Genomic DNA, 21,523 nt, shown 5'->3' with positions numbered 1-21,523 from the left:
AATCTATACAGCGAAATTCAGATGAAGAATGGGACGATCAGCTTAATTTTGTATGCCTCGCATACAATACCATGATACATGATTCCACTGGTTACACGCCATTCGAACTCACATTCGGACACCAAGCCAATCTCCCTTCCACAATATCCAAGAATCCCCAACGCACATACGCAGACGAAGTCGCGTTCCGTAAAAAGGAATGGGACTCCAGACTCCAACACGCGCGTAAAACATTAATCAAAAGCAAACAGCGATATCAGCGCGATCAGAAACGAAAAATCATAAAGCCGCAATCAGTATTCAAAGAAGGAGACTCCGTATTAATACACAACGACCATAAAAGACACAAACTTGATGTGGAATGGTTGGGACCGTACACGATTGATAAAGTATGTACTCCATACTATTTAATTCAAGAAAAAAAAAATAAATGGGAATCGTTTAAAACCCTACTTTCCAGGTCGACACTTCTCTTTGCCAGAATAACTATTTATGTATCAATCTAACCTTTTCTTTTCGCCGGAATGAAATCTTAGTTAACAGTCCCACCAACACCCAACACCTGTACCTCAACCAATACATGCCACCCCCAAAGAGAAGAGGAATCAGCTGCAATTTCAAATCACATCGAGTGCGATTTCACAAAGGGCCTCCTGAAGAAAACTTGAGGGACCAAGTTCAATCTAAGGAGGGGGGAATGTCACGAACCAACTTTCCTTTTTGCCATGTGGTACGCCAGATGTGACGGTCCTTGTAAAATTCCACGTAGTCCGAACGCCAAGACCTATCTATTGTTCCATTAACTCGCAACAGGCCTAGGAAGACAAACATAAACCGAATCTGTTCAGTATCAGTTTCCTTCACGTAAACATTTTCGGTTTATGTTTATTGCACTCGACTCTTACCTAATACGGAGAAAGCGGGTGTCTGGCAAGATAAGACTTTTCCCATAAACAAGGATGCCCATGAGCCATATCTAGCTCTCCTTGTCTTCACTACCTAATTCATTTACCAATGGGCATCGCGGATCGTTACCCTCACTTTTCCACCAAAAAAATGTGGACAACGAATCCGCGTTCTGAGTTCCAAAGGGAACACCCACACCGAGCTTTCTTCTTTGATGGTACGAGTCCGTTCAAACAGTTCTATTTCTAATTTCAATCCAGTTGCAATATTGACCTCTGTAATAAAACACTAAGTCTAAAGAATAAAGACTATACTGAACTCAACATTTGTGTAATTACTCAAAAATTACGCGACACATCATTCACAGTATGTTCAGGTAGCCTGAGGAACCGCTGTAAATCTTAGGATTTAGTGAACTAGTGTTCCTCAGATTGGCAAGCGGTCTTTGTTCTATCAGCCCGTAGACCTGTCGCTTGTTAAGGGAGGCCTGCTCTCCTCACGTACGACGTTTCCCGCTAAGAGCTCTCTCTCAAGGGCTGCTAGCATCCTTTTACAACCGCCAACATAGACATTGACCAATTAACGGCAACATCCATTTCCCTCACTCTCCGAGCGGAGGCTTTCTTTGACGAATCCGATGACCTCGTACCCGTAGGCACACCCCATTATAGTGTTCCTCTGCAGCGTCGTCGTGACGGAAGCTGATTCTCTTTCTTGCAGTCTCATTAGCCAGAGACCTGGTGTGTCTGTACGATCGGTGAAGAGTGAATCGAGCGACCCGTGTATCACGAGGAGTGAGTCGAGTCCGACTTAGACTTTGAAGCAAACTATATCCGTTATCCCGTCGACCGTGGATTCGTCATATCGAACCTAGGGTCATTGTCATTAGCGTCTAGTGGCCGCTTGTCACTCTTGTACCAACTATATCTGTGTAATAAACGTTTGTGCAACAACAATGAACAACACCGGCGAAGACTCAATACACGCCCCTAACGACAACCCGACATGTATATATACATATTTACATAATTATTCTGTGTGTATAAAAAATATTTTATTTATATAAATAGTTAGATATACTGTGTGTATTGTTAGTACGTTTATAATTGAGTGTTTTTCTCTTTTCCTAAAAATAAGGAAATAAGAAAATAAGGAAATTAGGATAACATAAATAAGGAAAAATAAGGAAGTCTGGAATAAAAAAGTTAACGTTCAAAATGGTGTAGCGGCACATGAGGCATAAATCCGGAGTGACTCATATTGTCGTGCCTTGGAGTGTCAACATTGTTTTGGTTTGCTAGGTTCAAACGTAAACGAACTCCAGACAAAACGTTATCGCCGTTATTTGTAATCGTCAATCGGAGTTACATTTATCAACTCTTTGTAATACCACAGGTCGATACAAATAGACAAACGCGCTCCCTAGGACAATCAAAATAGCGAGTCATTATAACCAATCATTGTAGCGAGTCATACTATCGAATAGCCAACGTAGCGTTGAACAGTAGCATTGAGCGAGCGACAATAATGACCGGCATACACTATCTCCGTACTTGTATTTAAAGTGATTTTAATATTTACACTGACTATTACAATTTTATCACTCGACTGTATAATAAACCACCTCAATGGTATTCGCGGACACTTTGGTAATATATAAGTGTTTATTTGTTATATGTATAAGAATTTGTAATGGTTCATTCAATTCGAGGAGCTGGGGCTACCGGACGGTTTGAACTTGTCACCGGTTATCGGTTATACGTAGCGAAGAAATTGCTTTGTCCCGAGTTTGTTTATTACATTGTGTGCGTCGTACAGTGCTAATCTTCTGTGGCAAAACAACTACGTGAGGCATCTTCGAATCGAAACGTTCTAAGACGCACATGCCGCTACATATACACAGATCTTTTGATTTTACATAATATTTAACAGGTCGTCACTGTTAGTATACTTCATGACTATTGTTTACTTTCATTATGAATTTTGAAATAGTACGGTTTAGAAAATTCCATATCTGAAGAACCAAAACAGACTGTCATAAAATTCATAGCGTGTATCAAATTTATATGTTAAAAAAAGAATCATATGCAAGTTTTTGTCCACTTTTTCTGAAAAAAATTTCGTCAACTCGTCATTTTGTCGTGAATGTATATTTATTCACAATGAAATATTAGTCTATGAAAAATAAGATTCGCAATATTTCAATATTGCTCCAAAGAGTATCTCTCTAAATAAAAGAAAAAGAAATTACTACGTAAAAACGTAACGTGAAATAAACTAAAACAGACGTATCGTAGGATTGCGTTACCCAATTACGATATCCACGATAGATGTAATTAAGAATCGATGTATCCAAGGCAGTTCTTTGCGACATGGTCAGCACGCTTAATTCTAATACAAGACACAGATACAGCTTCTTCATAGTAAGTTTTCTTGCAGAATCAAATCGTCACTTTTAAGTTTCCACAGTGATTTTTTATTTTTGTTGATTAGAAAGACAAAAAGATATAAATTTTTGCGATGACTGCTAACTGCTACACGTCTTATCGAGGGCCTTGATAGCACCGCATCCAGTTTTAACCGTTGTTAGTGAGTGATCATTACGAACATTGTTCGTGCTTGTAAAAGATTTGGAACTGTTATGTTACATGATCATAATCTGAAACAAGATATGTTGATCTGATACTCGCATCACAGTTATCCTTCTTGCATATGTATTTGCATTTACGTTGTCAAAAAGTTCAAGAAAATGAATGAATATAGATAAGCAACGCCTAAGCAATACGATTTACATATTATATAACGTGTATATATTACCGTTTTTTTTTATTGCACTTTAAGCATACTATAGAAATTGTATAAAAGAAAAAGATCTGAATTCTGATTTTTTCCAAGAAAAATATTACAGACTTTCAAATGCGTCTAAAAGAGAAAAATAACTTTTATTGTATTTATATAAATTGAATAAAAAGTATGAAATAGTTTCTATTTTTATACCGACTTCAGAAAAAAAAGGTACCTCAGTTTGACATGTATTTTCCCTTTCTCTTCGTATAATATGTTCGCCGATTTCTTTGAAATGTTTCTGGACCAAACGGAACTTTTGGCATCGTATAGGGAATGTTCTTCCATTGGCCCCGTTAGAAAACTTTTTTGCATTTGCGTTTTGTAAGTTAATTATTTTTTGCAAAAATGCAATTTTTACGCATGTTTATTGGTTACTAAGGATTGAATTGAGCTATTGAAGTAAAATCTTTTACTTCTTCTAGGAGTAATATCGTTATTCCGAAGTTCGCTATTAACTATTGTAATTGTAATTTGTTATTTACCAATTTCATTTACGTGTGATTAGTAATTGCTCTGCAGTTGTTGGACTGATATCGAGGTGACACCAAAACAACAGCCTAACCCAGTGTTTTGAATTTGCGTTCCTCAATATAAACATCAACTCGTGCTTCTATCACAGGAAACATTGTCCCACGAACTTGCTTTGGAGCATAGATTTATACCCCAATTTATTTAAGACTAGTAGATTTACTTCCATTGCGATATATGATACACTATTACATTGTAGGAATATCCTTCTCTATCACTGTTCAATGCGTTATTTCGGTGGCCCAATATAGGTGGTTTATTCCTTTTGTTACGGCAGTTCGCGGAGAGACGCGATCGCGAGAAAAACACGTCAGCGGGAAGCGTAAATTCTCGCTACGATTCTGATAATCAACGCCGCGAATCAGTCGTTTCCCTATTTTGATTAGGATAACAGAGGTAGTTCAAATAAGTTTAACACTGAATTAACAGGGTTAATATAAACTCGTATATTTAACAATATTTAATATTATAATGACCACGTCACAAATGATTTAATCGACATAATGAAATTTCTCGATGTATTCGTTTGACTAAGCGACCTTGATTTTATACCTCTGAACCTCTCGATGCATTCGGTTTGAATCCTCGTATGCTACTGACTGCCCTTCGATCTTTTGCTTTGTCTTTTCTGGTAGACGACCCCTACCACGCTCGGGTTTCGCAACCGTTCGTGCCTATGACCACGTATACCACCTTTCTTGTGTAGGTAAAATAACGAACCCAAGGCGAATCGACGTTTTCTAGAATTCGCTGCTTGACGACAACTATGTGCTTATCGCTACTTTGTGTATATCTCGCCGATCATGTAAGACGATCTATCTGCGACACTGTAGTATCAAGAGAGACGATTAGGAACTTGGCCTATAGTAAGCCTCGGGGCGTAACACCTTTTTCGTAAACGAAGCTAGCACAGTAAACGAAGACAGCTCGTACAATTTTTCATTCATTAATCAGAATGAAGAATTGAAATAAATAGTAAATAGGTAAAAATAAATTATCGACTTACTAATGACTACGAAAACCGTTTTACACTTTAATTGGCTAAGTAATATTTATCGGTTCATGAAAAGATGTGAAATAAAAGACTTTTTGTCAAAAAGATATTTCCGACTTGAAAGCGCTTAAAATTATGAAATGATTTTCATTCTATTCGTATTTTATTCAGGTACATATGCAATAATGGTTTTATTGACCATTTATTTACGAAATAACATACTAAATGTATCGCAACTTTCTCGAAGGCGGCACGAAATTAAAAATACTACTAATATATTGCCCGTTTCCATTTCTAATTGGATAATATCAGTAACTGTAACGACTGTATCGTGAGTTAGCTGTTATTAGATAGGTTTCGGAGTTTGATATTCATTGATTCACACAGATACAGTTTTTACTTTCTGTATTTCACCATCATGTACAGCCATATGAACACACCGGAAACACTTAGATAATTAACACGTGGCGGACGCCAGAAACAAAAAAGCGTCGTTAGAGTCGTACCGACTTAGCATGTAGGAACTAGTAATCATACCAACCTAATGTTTTCCTCAGCACTCCCCTTTGATCATAGTTTCTACAAGCCCCATAGCTATGGTAAAATATTCAGTCTTACTTCTATTTAAACCTTTGGTGACAATATTAGCAATATTCTCAGAACTTAGCACGTCGAAATAATCTAATATTCCCTTTGACACGCAATTCTTAACAAAGAAATAACGGACTTGAACGTGTTTGGAACTCTCAGCGATTATCTCATCCTTAGATCATGAAGTAGCTCCAATATTATCGCAGAAAATTCTGCATGGACGAGGACAATGTGACAATTGACCCAACTTCCTTAACAGTAAGGATATCCACACAGTCCCCTTTGTTGCCTCTTGCACCGCTACAAACTATACTTCATACGTCGACTGTGATATAATTGGCTGTTTCTTTGACAAGCAAGATATTGCACCACCATCAAGTATGAAGATATACCCACCTCTAGATTTTCTATTTATTGAACAGCCCGCAAAGTTTGAGTCGCAAAACACCTTCAAAGATTGCCTTGTCTTTTACTAGTTTTAATCTTTGGTTTTTGGCAGGTACCTAAAAACCCGCTTCACTGCTTTCCAATCAGACACAGTCGGAGTTGTACATCTTTGGCTTAGTTTACCTATTGCACATGCGACATCAAGAAAACTTACAGTAGCGGTATACATTATGTGCCCAACAGCCTGTTCGCACAACTTATTTTCAAAAGATTCATCGCATTCAATGTCAAAACCAGCTTCGCACTCCTCATCTAATGGTGTTGACTGAGAGTCTCATGAGTAATATCAAACAGATTTAGCATTTGAGTTATTTGCACAGATTGGACAAACACAACGGTAGTGCTGTTTAGTTTATTCAAATGGACGGACAAAAATCTAGTATCCTAACAGCATCCTAACATTTAATTTCTCCTTAATACTAGTTTTGAACGTATAAATCGCAATCTTCATTCCAAACGTAAGAATGTCATACACATACACGGTTATAATTAGATCACTCATACATGGGTTCAGGTTCAAAATACTATTAATGTGTTTGAACCAGGGCCACATCGGGGCCACATGCTTCGTACACATTAACAGACACACACAGACTTTGAGTTTTGCAAACGGTTGCGAAACGGTTCAGTGTTATAATCAGTCAACCACATCTATTATCCTAATCGAAATAGGGGATCAATTATTTCATGGCGTCGATTATATAATCGTAACGGGAATTTACGACTCCCCTTGGCGCACTTCCTTGCGATCGCGTCTCTCCACGAACGGTCTGTGCAGGGTGTTTTGTTGAACAGGTATTTAAATGACGAGATAACTCGTAGTTGAAAACGTCAAGTATATCCAGGACCAGAGTGTCGTCTGTGTAGCACACCATGGCCACACCCAGAGGCAGCGGGCACCGCAGTACCTCATCTGAGATCCGCTTGAATGCGTCAGAGGAGGTCCATGTGATGTCAAGGATGGAACACCCTTTCTACGCCACGCAAGTGCTGGCAGAGACCCTGTTCACCAACAAGAATCCAAGTCCCGCTGCCGAATCTGACAACGCGCGGCCGTGCGCATTGACCTTGGGGTTTCCCCATTCCGTGGAGTGCGCGTTAAAATCCTCCAGGACGAGCACCTGCCGAGGAAGATGCCGCTTAACGCAGTCGCCAACCCCGTCCAGGAACTCCTCAAACGCTTTCCGTCTGCTGTTGGATGACACGTACACGCCTACCACCACCATTCTTGCCCACTCTACCGAGACGTATCCGCTGCCGCGCTCAAGCGGGGTTCCGCAGACAAACGCTCCCGGCGTTGATGTCCAGGTGATAGCCACCATTTCGTCCATATCTTCGGCCCAGCCTGGAGCATCCAGAACTCTGTATGGCTCGGCCGCCACCGCTAGGGCGACCGTGCTCTCTCGAATGGTTTGATAGAGCAGGTCTTGTGTCCGTCTTGATCGTCCCAAGTTGGTCTGGAGTATGCGCATTTTCTTAATCCCCTAATGACGTCGCTTCAGTGGCTTCCTCCGCACCAGCCTCCTTGCTCGCGGGCTTGGGGGCAGGGATTCCCTGCGGCGGCGAGCTTTCTTTCTTACCACTTACGACCGCGGAACCACGGGCGGTTCCTCTTGTTTACTTCATCCACGCCGCCACGCGGACGACGCTGGAACCTCGCGCGAGCTCGCTTACCGACTGCAACACACCGACTGCAGCCCACTTACCATCAGCAGCAATATCGAACACAGCCACAAGCGCACTGACGCACCGACGGCAGGAGAGAGGTGCAACTTTTGCGAACGCCACCTTACCAGCGGACGTTACGGGGCGCTACTTTTGAAAAAGGGAAAAAGGTACAAGCGTAAACGGCTAGCTCAAGCTGCCTTTGCGCGGTTTTTTTTTAATAAGTAAACGCCGCTGGATTTTAAAAAAAAAGTTCAGCCGATAGAAGGGATACGCTGCTGGAATTAGGAAAAGTCCCGGCAAAAAAGGGAAATGAGCGAGCAAGCCCTAAAACAGAGCAAAATGCCGACGCAAGGGCAAACCCCGCCAACAACGAAAGCAAGGGTGGTGCTACACCCCCTGAAAACGACCAAGACACAGAAGAGCACAGAGGGCCGCTCCCCGCAAACGCAGGAGAAGCAAAGCCCGGAGAAAAGCAAAGACGCGGGAGTGGAAGAAACGCGACCGGTGCTAGAACTGAGGGCACAAGCCGGCTATATAGAAAAGAAAGTACTAGCCTTCTACCTGGACCCGGCTAAGAAAATAAACAAGGAACAAACCTCGACCATCATGAGGTTTTTCAGAGATATGAGAGGAATAGTCGAAGAACTATTGCTCCAGAACAGTTACTTAACAGGCAAACTGGAAAACAACTCCGGAGAGGAGAAAGGAAAGGATTCGACCATACTGAAGGCCGTCAATAAGACACTCCAGGCCAGCAAGCGACTAGAGGTAGCGGTGGCCAAGAAAGACCAAGCCGGAGACAAACACCCCTCGTACGCAGAAAAGGTTAGGATGACCTGCAACAAAGTAGAGGCGTGGGCGGTAAAACCACCGAAGAACGTGGTTATTATCCGCCCAGAAACCGTAGACGGGGATGTACGCACCAGCGAAGAAACGTGCAACGCACTGTTCACCGTGGTAAACTCCCGCAAAAGAGGATTACAAGTCGCGGCAATAAGAAAGATAGGCGGCAATGGGCTGATCGTAGAAACGACGAAGCCAGAAGACCTGAAGGCGTTCACTGAGAACGCGCAACTAAAGGAAGCCGGCCTAGAAGCCAGCACACCTACAAGGAGGAGTCCAAGGATGATCATTTACGACGTCCCGAGGGATAACTCGGAGAAGGAGATACTGGCCTGCCTTGGGAGACAGAACCAGGAAAGGCTAGGCGAAGAGGACTTAGCAGCCATAAACTTCTGCTTCAGAACAGGCCGCAAAGACCAGAACGAGACGAACTGGGCAATAGAGGTGCCCCCCCCCCCCCCCAGGTAAGATACAAGCTCCTTAAAGGAAAGCTTTACATCTCTTGGAATTCCTGTAAAGTCAAGGACTACGTAGCAGTCAGCAGATGCTACAAGTGCCAAGGGTACGGTCACGTGGCAAAATACTGCCGCGTCAACTATGACATTTGCGCCCACTGCGCCGACAGTGGCCACAGCACCAAGGAATGCCCCAGCAAAAGTAGCCCCCCCCCAGCTGTATTAATTGCAAAAAGGCTGGGAAAAAGGGAGACCACGCGGCCTCTAACCTAAACTGTCCAGCATACAAAAGAGCTCTGGAGTTATATGTAACAAAGACATCGTATGAATAAGATGCCTAACGAATCCGAAAACGGACTCGGGAGACAATGGGGGATAAGGATCCTGTAACATAACATGTAGAGGTCGAAAATTGTCCCCCATGAAATCAAAGCGCAATTAAAGGCCGACGGAAACGTTATCCTGCTAATGCAGGAGCTCTACAGCCTCGAGGGAAAAATACCTGGGCTCGGCGCAGAGTTCGCGATCGTCTCTCGGGGCTCAAAGCAAGACCCGCCGATGGCCGCGGTGGGAATCAGCAGCAGAAAAATGACGGCGCTCGAGATTGCCGACCTGTGCACAACCCACTGCGTGTGTGTGCAAATAAGCGACGGAGCAACGGAGATCGACGTCGTCAGCCAGTACTTCCCGCCGACGGAAAACATCGAGGTCGGCATTCAACAATTGGAGGAAGTACTGAGGTACACCAGAGGCAAGAGAATCATAATCGGCATGGACGCAAATCGCCGTTATGGAATAGCAGGAGCACCGACGACAGAGGTGAAGCCTTAGAGGCCGTCATTGCACAATACAGCCTCCACGTTCTAAACAGACGAGGACAGGCCCACACCTTTGAAACCACCAGAGGGCGATCCAACATCACCATAACCATGGCGAGCCCGGAGCTCATACCGCTCGTGGAAGCATGGACAGTACACGAGGACGGAACCTCCAGCGATCATAGAATCCTGGAGACGCTCCTAACTCCTGAGAAGGAAAGCCTCCAGCCGCATCAGCCGGTTAGGAGGTATAACACAAGAACCGCCGATTGGGAGGGGTTCCAAAAAATCCTCCTGGAGGAGAAAACACTCCTCCAAGAATTCACCCCACAGCGAACAGAAGACGTCGAAGAGATGGCGGAGCGCCTGCAGGCAGCCCTGAGAAGAGCCTGCGACGTAACCATCCAGAAGAAGAAATGGCACAACAAATCCGTGCCATGGTGGACGCCGGAACTCACCAAGGCAAAACGACGCGCCTACCGGGCGAGAAGAAGGTATCAAGCGACCAGAGACCCAGAAGCAAGGGAACTGGAAAAAGCGCGATACTGGGAAACTGTAAAGTCCTACAAAAAAGCAGTGACCGAAGCGAAAAACCGGGGCTGGCAAGAATTTGTTACCAAAGAAGGCAACAAAGAGCCCTGGGGCATCGTATATAAGACGGTCATAGGAAGAATCAGGAGGGAAGAAACAGTATCCACCCTGCGGACGCCACACGGAGAAACCTCCACCTGGCGATCAACCGCGGAAGCGCTGCTGACAGCCCTACTACCCGAAGATCAGGAAAACACGGACACGGTAGAGCAAGCCGAGATCAGGAGGGAAATGGACACCCTCCCGAACGTTGAAAATACTGAAGGGAGGGAAATGCCCGGGACCCGACCTGATCAAGGTGGAAGTCATCCAACATGCCTGGGGGGCGCTCCACCAGGAAATCCTAAGGACAATGAACGCCTTCCTCACCTGGGCGATCTTCCCGAAGATATGGAAAACCGGGAATCTCATCACCATCCCGAAAGGACAAGACCGCGACAGAAGTAGCCCAAAGTCTTACAGGCCGATCTGCCTACTCTCAATGGTAAGCAAACTGCTGGAAAGACTGATGGCTAGCAAAATGATGAATCTGTTCATTCATCATGAACTGGCATCAAATCGACAGTACGGCTTCCGCCCTGGAAAATCGACGACAGACGCGATAATCCGATTAAGGGAGAAAGCTGAACAAATGGGAGATAAAAAATACGTCCTCGCAATCGCGCTCTACATATCAGGTGCCTTCAACAACGTCTGGTGGCCAAACGTCATGCACGAACTAAAGAGGAGAAGTTGCCCCGATAACCTATACAGGCTAACGCGGAGCTACTTCACCGACAGAACCGTGCAGATAGTTGGCAAAAACGAGGTGATCACCAAACCCATCACCAAAGGATGCCCGCAGGGATCGGTACTAGGCCCAAGTTTCTGGAACCTAATATTTGACGACCTGCTAGAAGAACTAACAAGACACAATACGGAATGCGAACCGATAGCGTACGCAGACGACATTATCATCCTAATCGCAGGAAACGCAAGGACGGAGCTCCAGAAAGCCGAACAAGATGCAATCACACGCGTGTCCAACTGGTGCTCGAGGAAGAAACTAGCACCGTCGGCGGAAAAGACCGAAATGCTTCTGCTGAAGGGTAAACTGGACGCCAAAAGGCCTCCAATCATCAAAATAAAGGAGAGGAGCATTCGTATGCGACAAACCATAAAGTACCTAGGAGTGCACCTAGAGGCTTGAAAATCAATAAACATGTTGAAGAAGTAACACAAAAAGCTAGAAACCTGCTTAGCAGCCTCGCGAGAGTGGCCAAGGCGAAATGGGGCCTCGGGCAAACAGCCATGCGTACCCTGTACAAAGAGCTGTTCGAACCGATAGTCACGTACGCTGCGGCCGGCTGGAACGACCTGCTGAGAAGCAACTCAAGGAACAAACTAATACGGACACAGAGGATGACACTCCTGCAGGTAACGAAGCCTACAGAACGACATCCACCGAAGCACTACAAATAATAGCAGGAGTCATGCCCATCGATCTCCTGATCGAGGTTAGGGCAAGACAATACAGAGTGAAAAGAGGCTACACCGAAGGAAGCAAGCCAAAGGAGATCGTTCGAGAAGCCATTCAGACGTGGAAGACACGCTGGGAAACCACTCTGAAAGGCAGCACGACTTACGAATATTGCAATAACCCGAAAGCAAGATTAGCAAGCCAATGGATGAACCCAGACCACTACATGACGCAATTCATCAGTGGTCACGGTGACTTCAACGGCAAACTGAAAAAGTTCCAGCTGAGCGAAGTGGACACGTGTGACTGCGGCATGGTGGAAACCCCGCAGCACATACTCGAAGTATGCCGTCTCTACGACGAAGAACAGAAGAAGCTGCGGCAATCCATACAAGGAAAAGAGTTAATCTGGCCAGCGGAAAAGTCAGGGTTCATTTCCAAAGAAGTGTACCCCTACTTCCAAGAATTCACCAAGAGCGTTCTCCTAACAAAAGAAAAGAAGAGGAGAGAGGCACTACAGAGATCGAAGGGCCCTCTCCGACAAGACAGACCAGTAACAAGAAAGCAAACGGAACAGCAATCAACCCAGCCGCCTAGAAGGAGCACAAGGAACGTACAAGCACCGAAAAGGAACAGTGGCGTCCCAACAGAGCCACGAGGCACAAATAGAGCATAGCAAAGTACGAGAGAATCAACGGAACACAAAAACAAGACGCAGAACCAAAATATAGAGGACCAAAAAACAAAAGAACAGGAATAACCAAACAAAACAGGAACAGAAGAAAGAAGCGCAAGAGCGCAAACTGAGGAGATCACCTGCGACCGTCGGTGCAGGCGGCACCCACGAGATGGGAGCCGTGACGGTGCAGGTTATAATTGGCTAGAGAGCCAACCTGCTGGGACCGAGCCTCGCGCTGGCAGCTCCGCCTCCTCGTGGCCCCCGCTGGTAACGGCGCAGCGCGACGTACGTGTCACGAACCAAATTCCTTTTTGCCATGTGGTACGCCAGATGTGACGGTCCTTGTAAAATTCCCCGTAGTCCGAACGCCAAGACCTATCTATTGTTCCATTAACTCGCAGCAGGCCTAAGAAGACGCCATAAACCGAATCTGTTCAGTTTGTTTTCTTCACGTAAACATTTTCGGTTTATGTTTATTGCACTCGACTCTTACCTAATACGGAGAAAGCGGGTGTCTAGCAAGATAAGACTTTTCCCATAAACAAGGATGCCCATGAGCCATATCTAGCTCTCCTTGTCTTTACTACCTAATTCATTTACCAATGGGCATCGCGGATCGTTACCCTCACTTTTCCACCAAAAAGTGTGGACAACCAATCCGCGTTCTGAGTTCCAAAGGGAACACCCACACCGAGCTTTCTTCTTTGATGGTACGAGTCCGTTCAAACAGTTCTATTTCTAATTTCAATCCAGTTACAATATTGACCTCTGTAATAAAACACTAAGTCTAAAGAATAAAGACTATACTGAACTCAACAGTTGTGTAATTACTCAAAAATTACGCGACATACGCGTCGCGAAGCGCCGGCTAAGCGAGCTGTCGTCCGTAAGGGTAGGTTCAACTTGTCCAGTGACCCGCAAGGGGAGGGCAGGGTTTTTCCAAGCCGCGCGCAGACCATCGGCGCGCCGTGCCCGAGGCAGGGGACGCTAGAAAGTAGTAAAAAGTCACTAACATCCTGACGCACCGCCAGTATGAGTTTCCACTCTAGGTATGGCACGGTTGGCCAATAGCCAGACCCTAAGCGCTGAAACTAATTGTCCCCCGTCCTTTACGCAGGGAGGGCGTAAGCCTATGGGAGCTGGCAAACCAACGTTCCCGCAGCCAGGGAGGACCGTCGGAACGAGCGGTCCGCTTATGTGAGTCCTCTATGTACTCTGCAGGGAAGATTAGCGGGTGTATGTGCAAGCCGAAATGTGACCATACTCTCCGAGGTTTTGGGTAGTAGCGCACCCACGATCCTGATGCGAGGATGGGACCGCCGGGAATACCCACTGTCGAATACGGTGGGCCTCGCTTGCATAAAGTCCCATCTGGGTCTGTTGAAGTCCGAGTAGCAGGTAGCCGGGCCAACAGTGACGTGGCCGTACATCCACACGGTGGTCCCACCAATGACATAAGTTTGTACCACGGGTACACGAGTGTTAGCTCGGAGGGAGTAGCGACCCTTCTGCTCGTACAAAATTCGGGTATGGACTCGTGGTGGCAGTGGTTTATAGCCGAGTCGCTGGCTAGGCGGCCGCCCCTCCTTCTTCTTTCTATTTCTTCTTTCAACGGTCTACCATTCCGTGGCAGCCGCTTGTCCTCTCTTAGTGCTCGACGTAGCCTAGACCTTCGTAACCTGGGCGTAGACGAGGTCGTGCCATAGCGGAGCCGCAAAAACCCATCGCGACGTATCAGGTAAACGATACAAATGTACAATGACTCATAATTGTTAATGGTAGTTGATCGTTATTTAATCGGAGCTAGTTTTTACAAGCAATACAAAGAACCCTGCAATCCAGTTATGCATTTGTGAATGCAAAGATCTCATCGTTATAAAGAATACATATCTTTACTATTAATATGTATTATTATTATTACATATATAATTAATAAAATATTATTCCGTAATTTACATCCAAATAAAGTTAAGAGCTTTACACATCACCGTTCACACACAATTTCATAAAATAATGTTTTGAACAAAAGTTAATAAGCTCTCTATCGGCTAAAAAATTGTTTTTTCGATAAAGGGTAAAGGTGACATTATACTATGACCCTAAAATGAGCTTGAATATTGTAACATCCTGTAACAGCAACAGACATTGTGTTCATTAATACTGAAGAAGTTCTCAGTTGTTATAACAAATATCGAATATTCAATGAATAGATACTACAACGATATTAAATCACTATTACAGTTAAATTGATATCATAAATATGTTATTTATTTTTAATACTTACTTAGGTTGTTCACAGTTTAAAGCTTATTCATGTTTTTTATTGAAGTGAACAATTTTAAAGATAAGAGGGTCACTGAATTCTACATACATAATATATTATCTATACACGTTTTTATACTATACATGCATATTATATTACGGAATTGCTATCTACTTCAGCTTATATAAATGATTAAAAAAGTGTTATTTGTAAATTATTCTTGGTAAGTTTTCTTTTCTGCACAATACCTCTTATGAAACAATTAATTACTTACAATCTTCATACCTTTCATTCAATAAACATATGAACAATATCAACATATGTATTATATTGTGAAATATAATTAGTATTTAATAATTTGGTATTTTTATATATTTCATGGGGCCCTTTTTAATGTACGTCCTAAAATAACGTATTTCTACGAAATTTTCATTAAACGGAATCTAAAATATCTCGAGAAAACTTTTTAAGGAAGTTTCTACGGATAATATTACTTTCCATAACGACTCCACAGGAACAGATATTTTTTTAGACGGACATATAAGTTTGAACAAAATTTTTCAAGAAATGAAAATTAACTGTTTATTTTTGTCCCTGTTCTCTATAGATATAGAAGCGCAATTTTACATTTTGCTAACAGAATAACTTAGTTCATTAAAAATATTTACAGTATCCTATTATCTTTTAATGATTCTGGTTATATAGTAGCATTTACTTGAATAACGACAATAATGATAATACACAACAAATAAAAAAGATTTATGTAGTTACAAAATGAATTTTCTTTAATAGCTTGTAAGTACCGTGAAGTAAATAGATATTATTTCTACAAAACTTTACGAATAAGCTTAAAGCGTTTGATACAATCTTCTAGCACATGACAATCCAAAAAGAAGGTACTACCACAAAGCAATAATAAAAATTCAAATTATAATTTGAATACACATAATTTGATAAACACAATCTGCACAGCATCAGTGTAGTATGTACTGTCACCCCACTAAATGCATTCTCCGGAAGGCACGGTGGACTGCGTCAATGTTGGAAGCTGCACTATTTTTACTCATCGACAATGTACTATTTGAAAGAAATGTGATAAATATTTGGTGCGGGAGCATTGTAACAGTATCATGTAATGCAAACGGCCCTATCAGCTGCTACCTTTACTCTTACAGCTAAGGGTAATACCCTAAGCTTCACACTAAATGCTATATCAACCTTCGACATATACACTCAGCTATAACAGATGTGAAGTATCCGATTGTTACGACAAACACTTTGTATTAATCATAGTATTACGAATAATGGAACAAGAATTTTAACTAGCATCAATAACGTAACTAATTATAAGTAATGTAACTGTTACAATATACAGAGTCACATTTTCTAACAGTGATTCCTGTTTATTCATATATTTGTGTATTACGCAACAAGTTCAAAATTTGATATAAGTATTACAATTAGTTTCCACCGATATTATAGCTTTGACATTTTATTTATTGCGGAACTTACTTCATAATCGTGATGCTAATCATGATCGTAACGAAAACTTCATTATAAGATAAAATTAATACTCTTGATACGCTTATGTAGAATTATCTCCTATCGCGGCACGCAAAGCGGTGAAGATGGACATGGCATTGGATAGATACTGAAACGTCATCAATTTGTTATTTATATGTTATTCTTCGTTGACATATTTATCGCAATTGATATTTGAATATTAACTTGTCGTACCGAACAATAATAACGGAGAGAGAGCTCTGGCAACACGCAACTGACAGACAAAGTTACTGGTTCTTGAAATACTAATACGTTCAGTAAATTTTTTTGTATTTCTAACGTCTGTTTATACCATATCAAGTTGTATGCACTTCGTGAAACATTTGTGCTCTAAGAAATGTGGTAGATCGGCTGCGCTTAGAACAATGTAACAAATAAATTATATACAAATTAGAATTACATAGAACATGATTTACCATTTCTCTTAAGTGGTCAGCAGGCCATGCGTACATGAAAACTTCCGTAAGTACAGTGAGAGATACGATTACGAACTGCAGTTTTAGAAGTAGCGGTGAATTCTATTTAGACACAGTATTATCAAATCGTTATATTATACGTAAAGCTCAAGAAGTCTCACTTACCACAATTAATATAATTCCACCAAAAGTCAAGACAAGTGTGCTTATTATTATTGAAAAAAGTACCATAATACGAAAATTATTTAGTACTTCCTCTGCGTACCTAAAGGAATAGAACACTTACAACGAACGTAAATGTATCATTCGATCTATACTTTGTAAAATATTGGGTAATTGTATCAATCAGAATACAATTCACCGATTTCAATAACTTTCAAATATGTTGCTAGGGTTATTATTCTGAGTAACTTATACATATAACTGTTGTTTGATTTTAGTTTTCGAAACATTTTTCATTTTAATTAAAATTTAAAAATTTTATGTTCATAAAATTATTTCGATATCTTTTACTTTGTTGTAGACCAAATGTAAGTTTGGGTGAGATTTGGCCTTAGTCGCGAACTTGTGCCCTTCCATTCAAATGGCTATGGCCTGCTATGATGAAGTGTTGTTACGAACAATTCGGACAAGGACGGCGTGGCCGGAAAATGTCATGGAGTGTAGCATACCATAAGGAGAAGGCGTAAACCTCTCCATGAATGATAGGTCAATGATCGTAGTTACTTTTCCTTTTAAACAGTGTTTTATTACCATGACAAATGTATATAATACATAACAATATTCAAACGTAGTTTCGAAAGACACCAATAATTGATCACAAAGTTTGAAAGAAATTTGAGAGGATAGATGGGGAGAAGGAGATTTATTAGTTTCTGAGGTATTACTAGAAAATTTTCGGCATTGAATTCTGTCTATACTGTCTAAACTATACAAATGAGAATTGAGAACACAGACTCTAAAAATTCAAGACCAGCGAAGAACTATTTCGCATAAATGTACTTTTATTTGGTGACATCATATAACTACCCCCGGTAAAGGAACATTCTTGTTTCGTACAACTATAACGACCTGATTTTTACAATCACAGCGTAGAGATTAATTCTTGGTACCAATTTTCAATCTGCAAACTCATCATTAATATAAGGCAGAAGGACGATACAGAGTTTATCGACCTATTAAATAATTTACGATTTGATGACGTAACAATTCCTCAACAAACAATACTAAGATTATTCAACATTCGGTGCAGCACTAAGAATATTTCCGACACCAAAATTAATGGACGAATATCATACAAAAATGATAGATGATCATTACTAATTGTTGCGACCGTTCGCGGAGAGACGCGGTCGCGAGGAAACGCGTCAGCGAGAGGCGTAAATTCTCGCTACGATTCGGCTGATCGACGCCGCGAAATGGTCGCTCCCCGCGTTTCGTTTAGGATAACCGGGGTGATTCATTGAATGCAACTTATTCTACGGTTGTAGAATAAATATGTATAGTTATATGAGAGTAACACTTACAGTTTATATAAGGTGTCGGTTTAAATAGTATCGGAAGTTACCACTAGAATGTTCGAGTTAGATCTTGTACAATGTGACTGATTTGGACGCGACCGTACAGAGAGTTTTCGATTGCGACTGATCGGTTAGAATGTTAGATTGCGACTTTTCGATGCTTCTCAGTGAGTTCGTTGGACTGAGCGATCGTTGTAGACGTGTTGACTGAATTGACGACGAAGACGAACTGAACTGATAGTGACGATGCTGTGTCGGAGGTGAGCTAAGGATGGGTGTGTCTAACGCACGGAATCATCTGATTTGTTGATGACAGTTTTTGGTTGGAGAAGTGAGGGTAATAGAAATTGTTTCTATTGGTTAGTAAGACTATCGATGGACTAGGAAGGGTATTAGCCACCCTCGATGGAAAGTTGGGAGTAGGAGGCATCGCACGTGTGAACACTTAGCGTTCACGTGTTTTCCAGACGCTAACCAGAAACCTTAGAAAACGCTTTCGTGGAAAAGCCCTTGTTTGCAATGAAAGACTTTCGCCAGAGTTTTCTGAGATTTATAGTCAGGCTGCGAGTGTTTTCAAGAGTACGCGATAAGGATGTGCGGACATCTGGCTGCCATCCATCCGCGATGTGAGGTCCGGCTCAGGTAGAGAGTCGGCCGACGTAACACTAATTCACATTATTGTATATACATTGTTGATTCAGTAGATGAGTTTCGCTAGATATGGAAAAGGATTACCCAAGGATGTCATTTCTGCAAATGTAAATAAATGCAGCGAAATGTTGCATACAATAGCGTTAACTGAGAGATCATTAATTATGTTGCAACGAAACATAGCAATTTCTGATGGTTTGATGAATGGTGCAATGGGAATCATAAAAAATTTACATCGTCAACATTTTGAAGAAATCAGCTAGAAAACGAAGCATTCCTGGACTCAATGCTGATCAAATTTGACGACGTATCCATTGGAAGCAGATTCAAAGATATCAGTGGCTACATTCCGATATCTCTAATAGTGCAACATTTCAGGCGATGAACGGTTATGGAATTAACGTTGAACGAAGAATGTTATCCCTTATCCTAAGCTGTAGTGATTGCATATAAATTACGAGAAACTACACTAACCAGGGCTGTAATTGGTCTTGGTAAAAGGAATTCTTCAAAGGACCAAATCTACCGTAGAGGACTGGTATATACCGTATATACGGTATATATATACCGTTTGACCGTGAGGTTTGTTAGACGTTATAGCTTGTTGTCGTAACCATCGAATATATTTAAAAATAATAAATAGATACACAAACTATATTCGCTGAGACGCTCGTACAGAGTATAAATCGCAAAGTAAAATTACTAATTAATACTCGATAAATGCTCGCTAGATACTCGTTCATAACTCGGTAGATAGCACTTAGATAGCTCGTTGATACAGAAAGAAACTCGTAGATACTAAACTCTTTTCGGTTGCGTCGGTTTATTTATACTGATCGGGGGAAGTCGGAAAATTCAAATTCGTCATTTTTCGATAGTTGTGCGTGGCGGCGACATTGTTTCGCCCGGTGTCTTACATTACTTACATCCTAATGAACTTGATACTCCGACCGCAAAACAACAACATGATTTGAATTGTCCTCTACTCATGTGCCGCTGCACATTTCTCCATGATTCGCATAACGAAAAAGCACTTGCAGAAATGCAAAGATTACCAGGGCTTCCTTCGCCAAAAAACAGCTGAAGCCTACTTCCTATGACCAATGTAAAGAAACGACCCAAGTATCTTTTAAACGAGCAGTTAGTAATAAAATAGACGGAACAAGTCAGTTCTGAGTAACAAGCCTATGTTTAGAAACGGGTGATATAATCTTCCACAGAAAACTTTGTAAAGCAACCGCTCAATTTCATTACTTTCAGCGACGAGTTTGTAGAGAAACGGTGGTATAGAACCGAATAAAACGACGAGTAATTCAGATTATTTGCAATAACGATTGTTAAGAATAAAGAAGTCGAATAAATTTCACAAACGAGAACAATCGTTAGACTATCCCTACAAGATGCAGGATGTTTCATGCCTACAGCTTCATCTAGCACAGAGCGATCGATGCGCATACATAAAAATTAAATGTTTGTTACAGATAGTAGTTGACAATTAACAGGTGTGAAAAATTCTCTGATGGGATCAATAGAAGACATAGCCTACACGAAGCAAATAGGATCATCCTGAAATGCAACAATTGCAGAGCAATCACTGATCATACGTAACTGAAATTGACGGTCAACAAATTCTTTGCAATAATAGTAGTAGACAATAAATAGAGTAATCTTGGCGAACTACCCCTACCAGGGATGCAAGGCAAAAGATTTCATCCTGATAACTTAATCCAATTCAAAGTAATCTATAAACGTACATAAAATTTGGATTTTTGTAAAAAATATAGTTTACAGAAAATGAACGCAAAAGGATTATATTACAAGGTCAACGGGAGAACATGTTCTATGAGATGCAACAGGAATCGTTAATGGCTTATTAAGTCTTTCCATTGAAATCGATGAACATACACGAAATCGGTATAACATTCATCGATAAAATTAATGTTTTAAAACAGTTTAAAATAAACAAATCGAAAAAGTTTGCTTAACGAGATCAACAGGAGAATATGCCCTACAAGATGCGAAAAGGGCCATCAAGATTAACCAAGGCGTTTCGTAGAAATTAACCAACATACAAGTATGGAAAAAACGGAAAGAAAAAGTCGATATAATAGAAATATTATTTAATCGGATAAAGAGTTATCCCAATTAGAATATGTGTATTTGTTATTGTTAAGGTTATTTGATGTATGTGGAATTAAGGAAACATGTGGGTAAATTGTAAAGTATTGTAAGTATATATATATTGTGTTACGTCGCGTGAGATGGTCCGCACGACATCCCTCAT

At 41.6% G+C, this 21,523-nt stretch overlaps 1 protein-coding gene and 1 long non-coding RNA gene across 2 annotated transcripts; both read right to left on the bottom strand.

Annotated features, from left to right (window-relative positions):
• Positions 1-5,666: 5,666 nt before the first annotated feature.
• On the bottom strand, positions 5,667-6,152 carry LOC132915662 (uncharacterized). The gene is made up of 2 exons (XR_009659932.1): positions 6,009-6,152; positions 5,667-5,905 (listed from the first exon to the last, which is right to left on the bottom strand). It is a non-coding gene; the product is annotated as an uncharacterized LOC132915662 (long non-coding RNA).
• A 9,331-nt stretch (positions 6,153-15,483) lies between these two features.
• On the bottom strand, positions 15,484-17,329 carry LOC132915656 (odorant receptor 24a-like). Its single transcript, XM_060975487.1, has 4 exons — positions 17,234-17,329; positions 17,069-17,170; positions 16,827-16,982; positions 15,484-16,740 (listed from the first exon to the last, which is right to left on the bottom strand). Exons 1-4 carry the CDS (start codon positions 17,297-17,299, stop codon positions 16,675-16,677), a joined length of 390 nt encoding a protein of 129 aa, XP_060831470.1. The 5' UTR covers positions 17,300-17,329; the 3' UTR covers positions 15,484-16,674.
• Positions 17,330-21,523: the final 4,194 nt, after the last annotated feature.

Source organism: Bombus pascuorum, unplaced genomic scaffold, assembly GCF_905332965.1.
Source record: "Bombus pascuorum unplaced genomic scaffold, iyBomPasc1.1, whole genome shotgun sequence".
In the NCBI taxonomy this organism is placed as follows: domain Eukaryota; kingdom Metazoa; phylum Arthropoda; class Insecta; order Hymenoptera; family Apidae; genus Bombus; species Bombus pascuorum.
The sequence above is the reverse complement of the archived record's forward strand: the minus strand, read 5'-3'. Positions and strand labels throughout refer to the sequence as shown.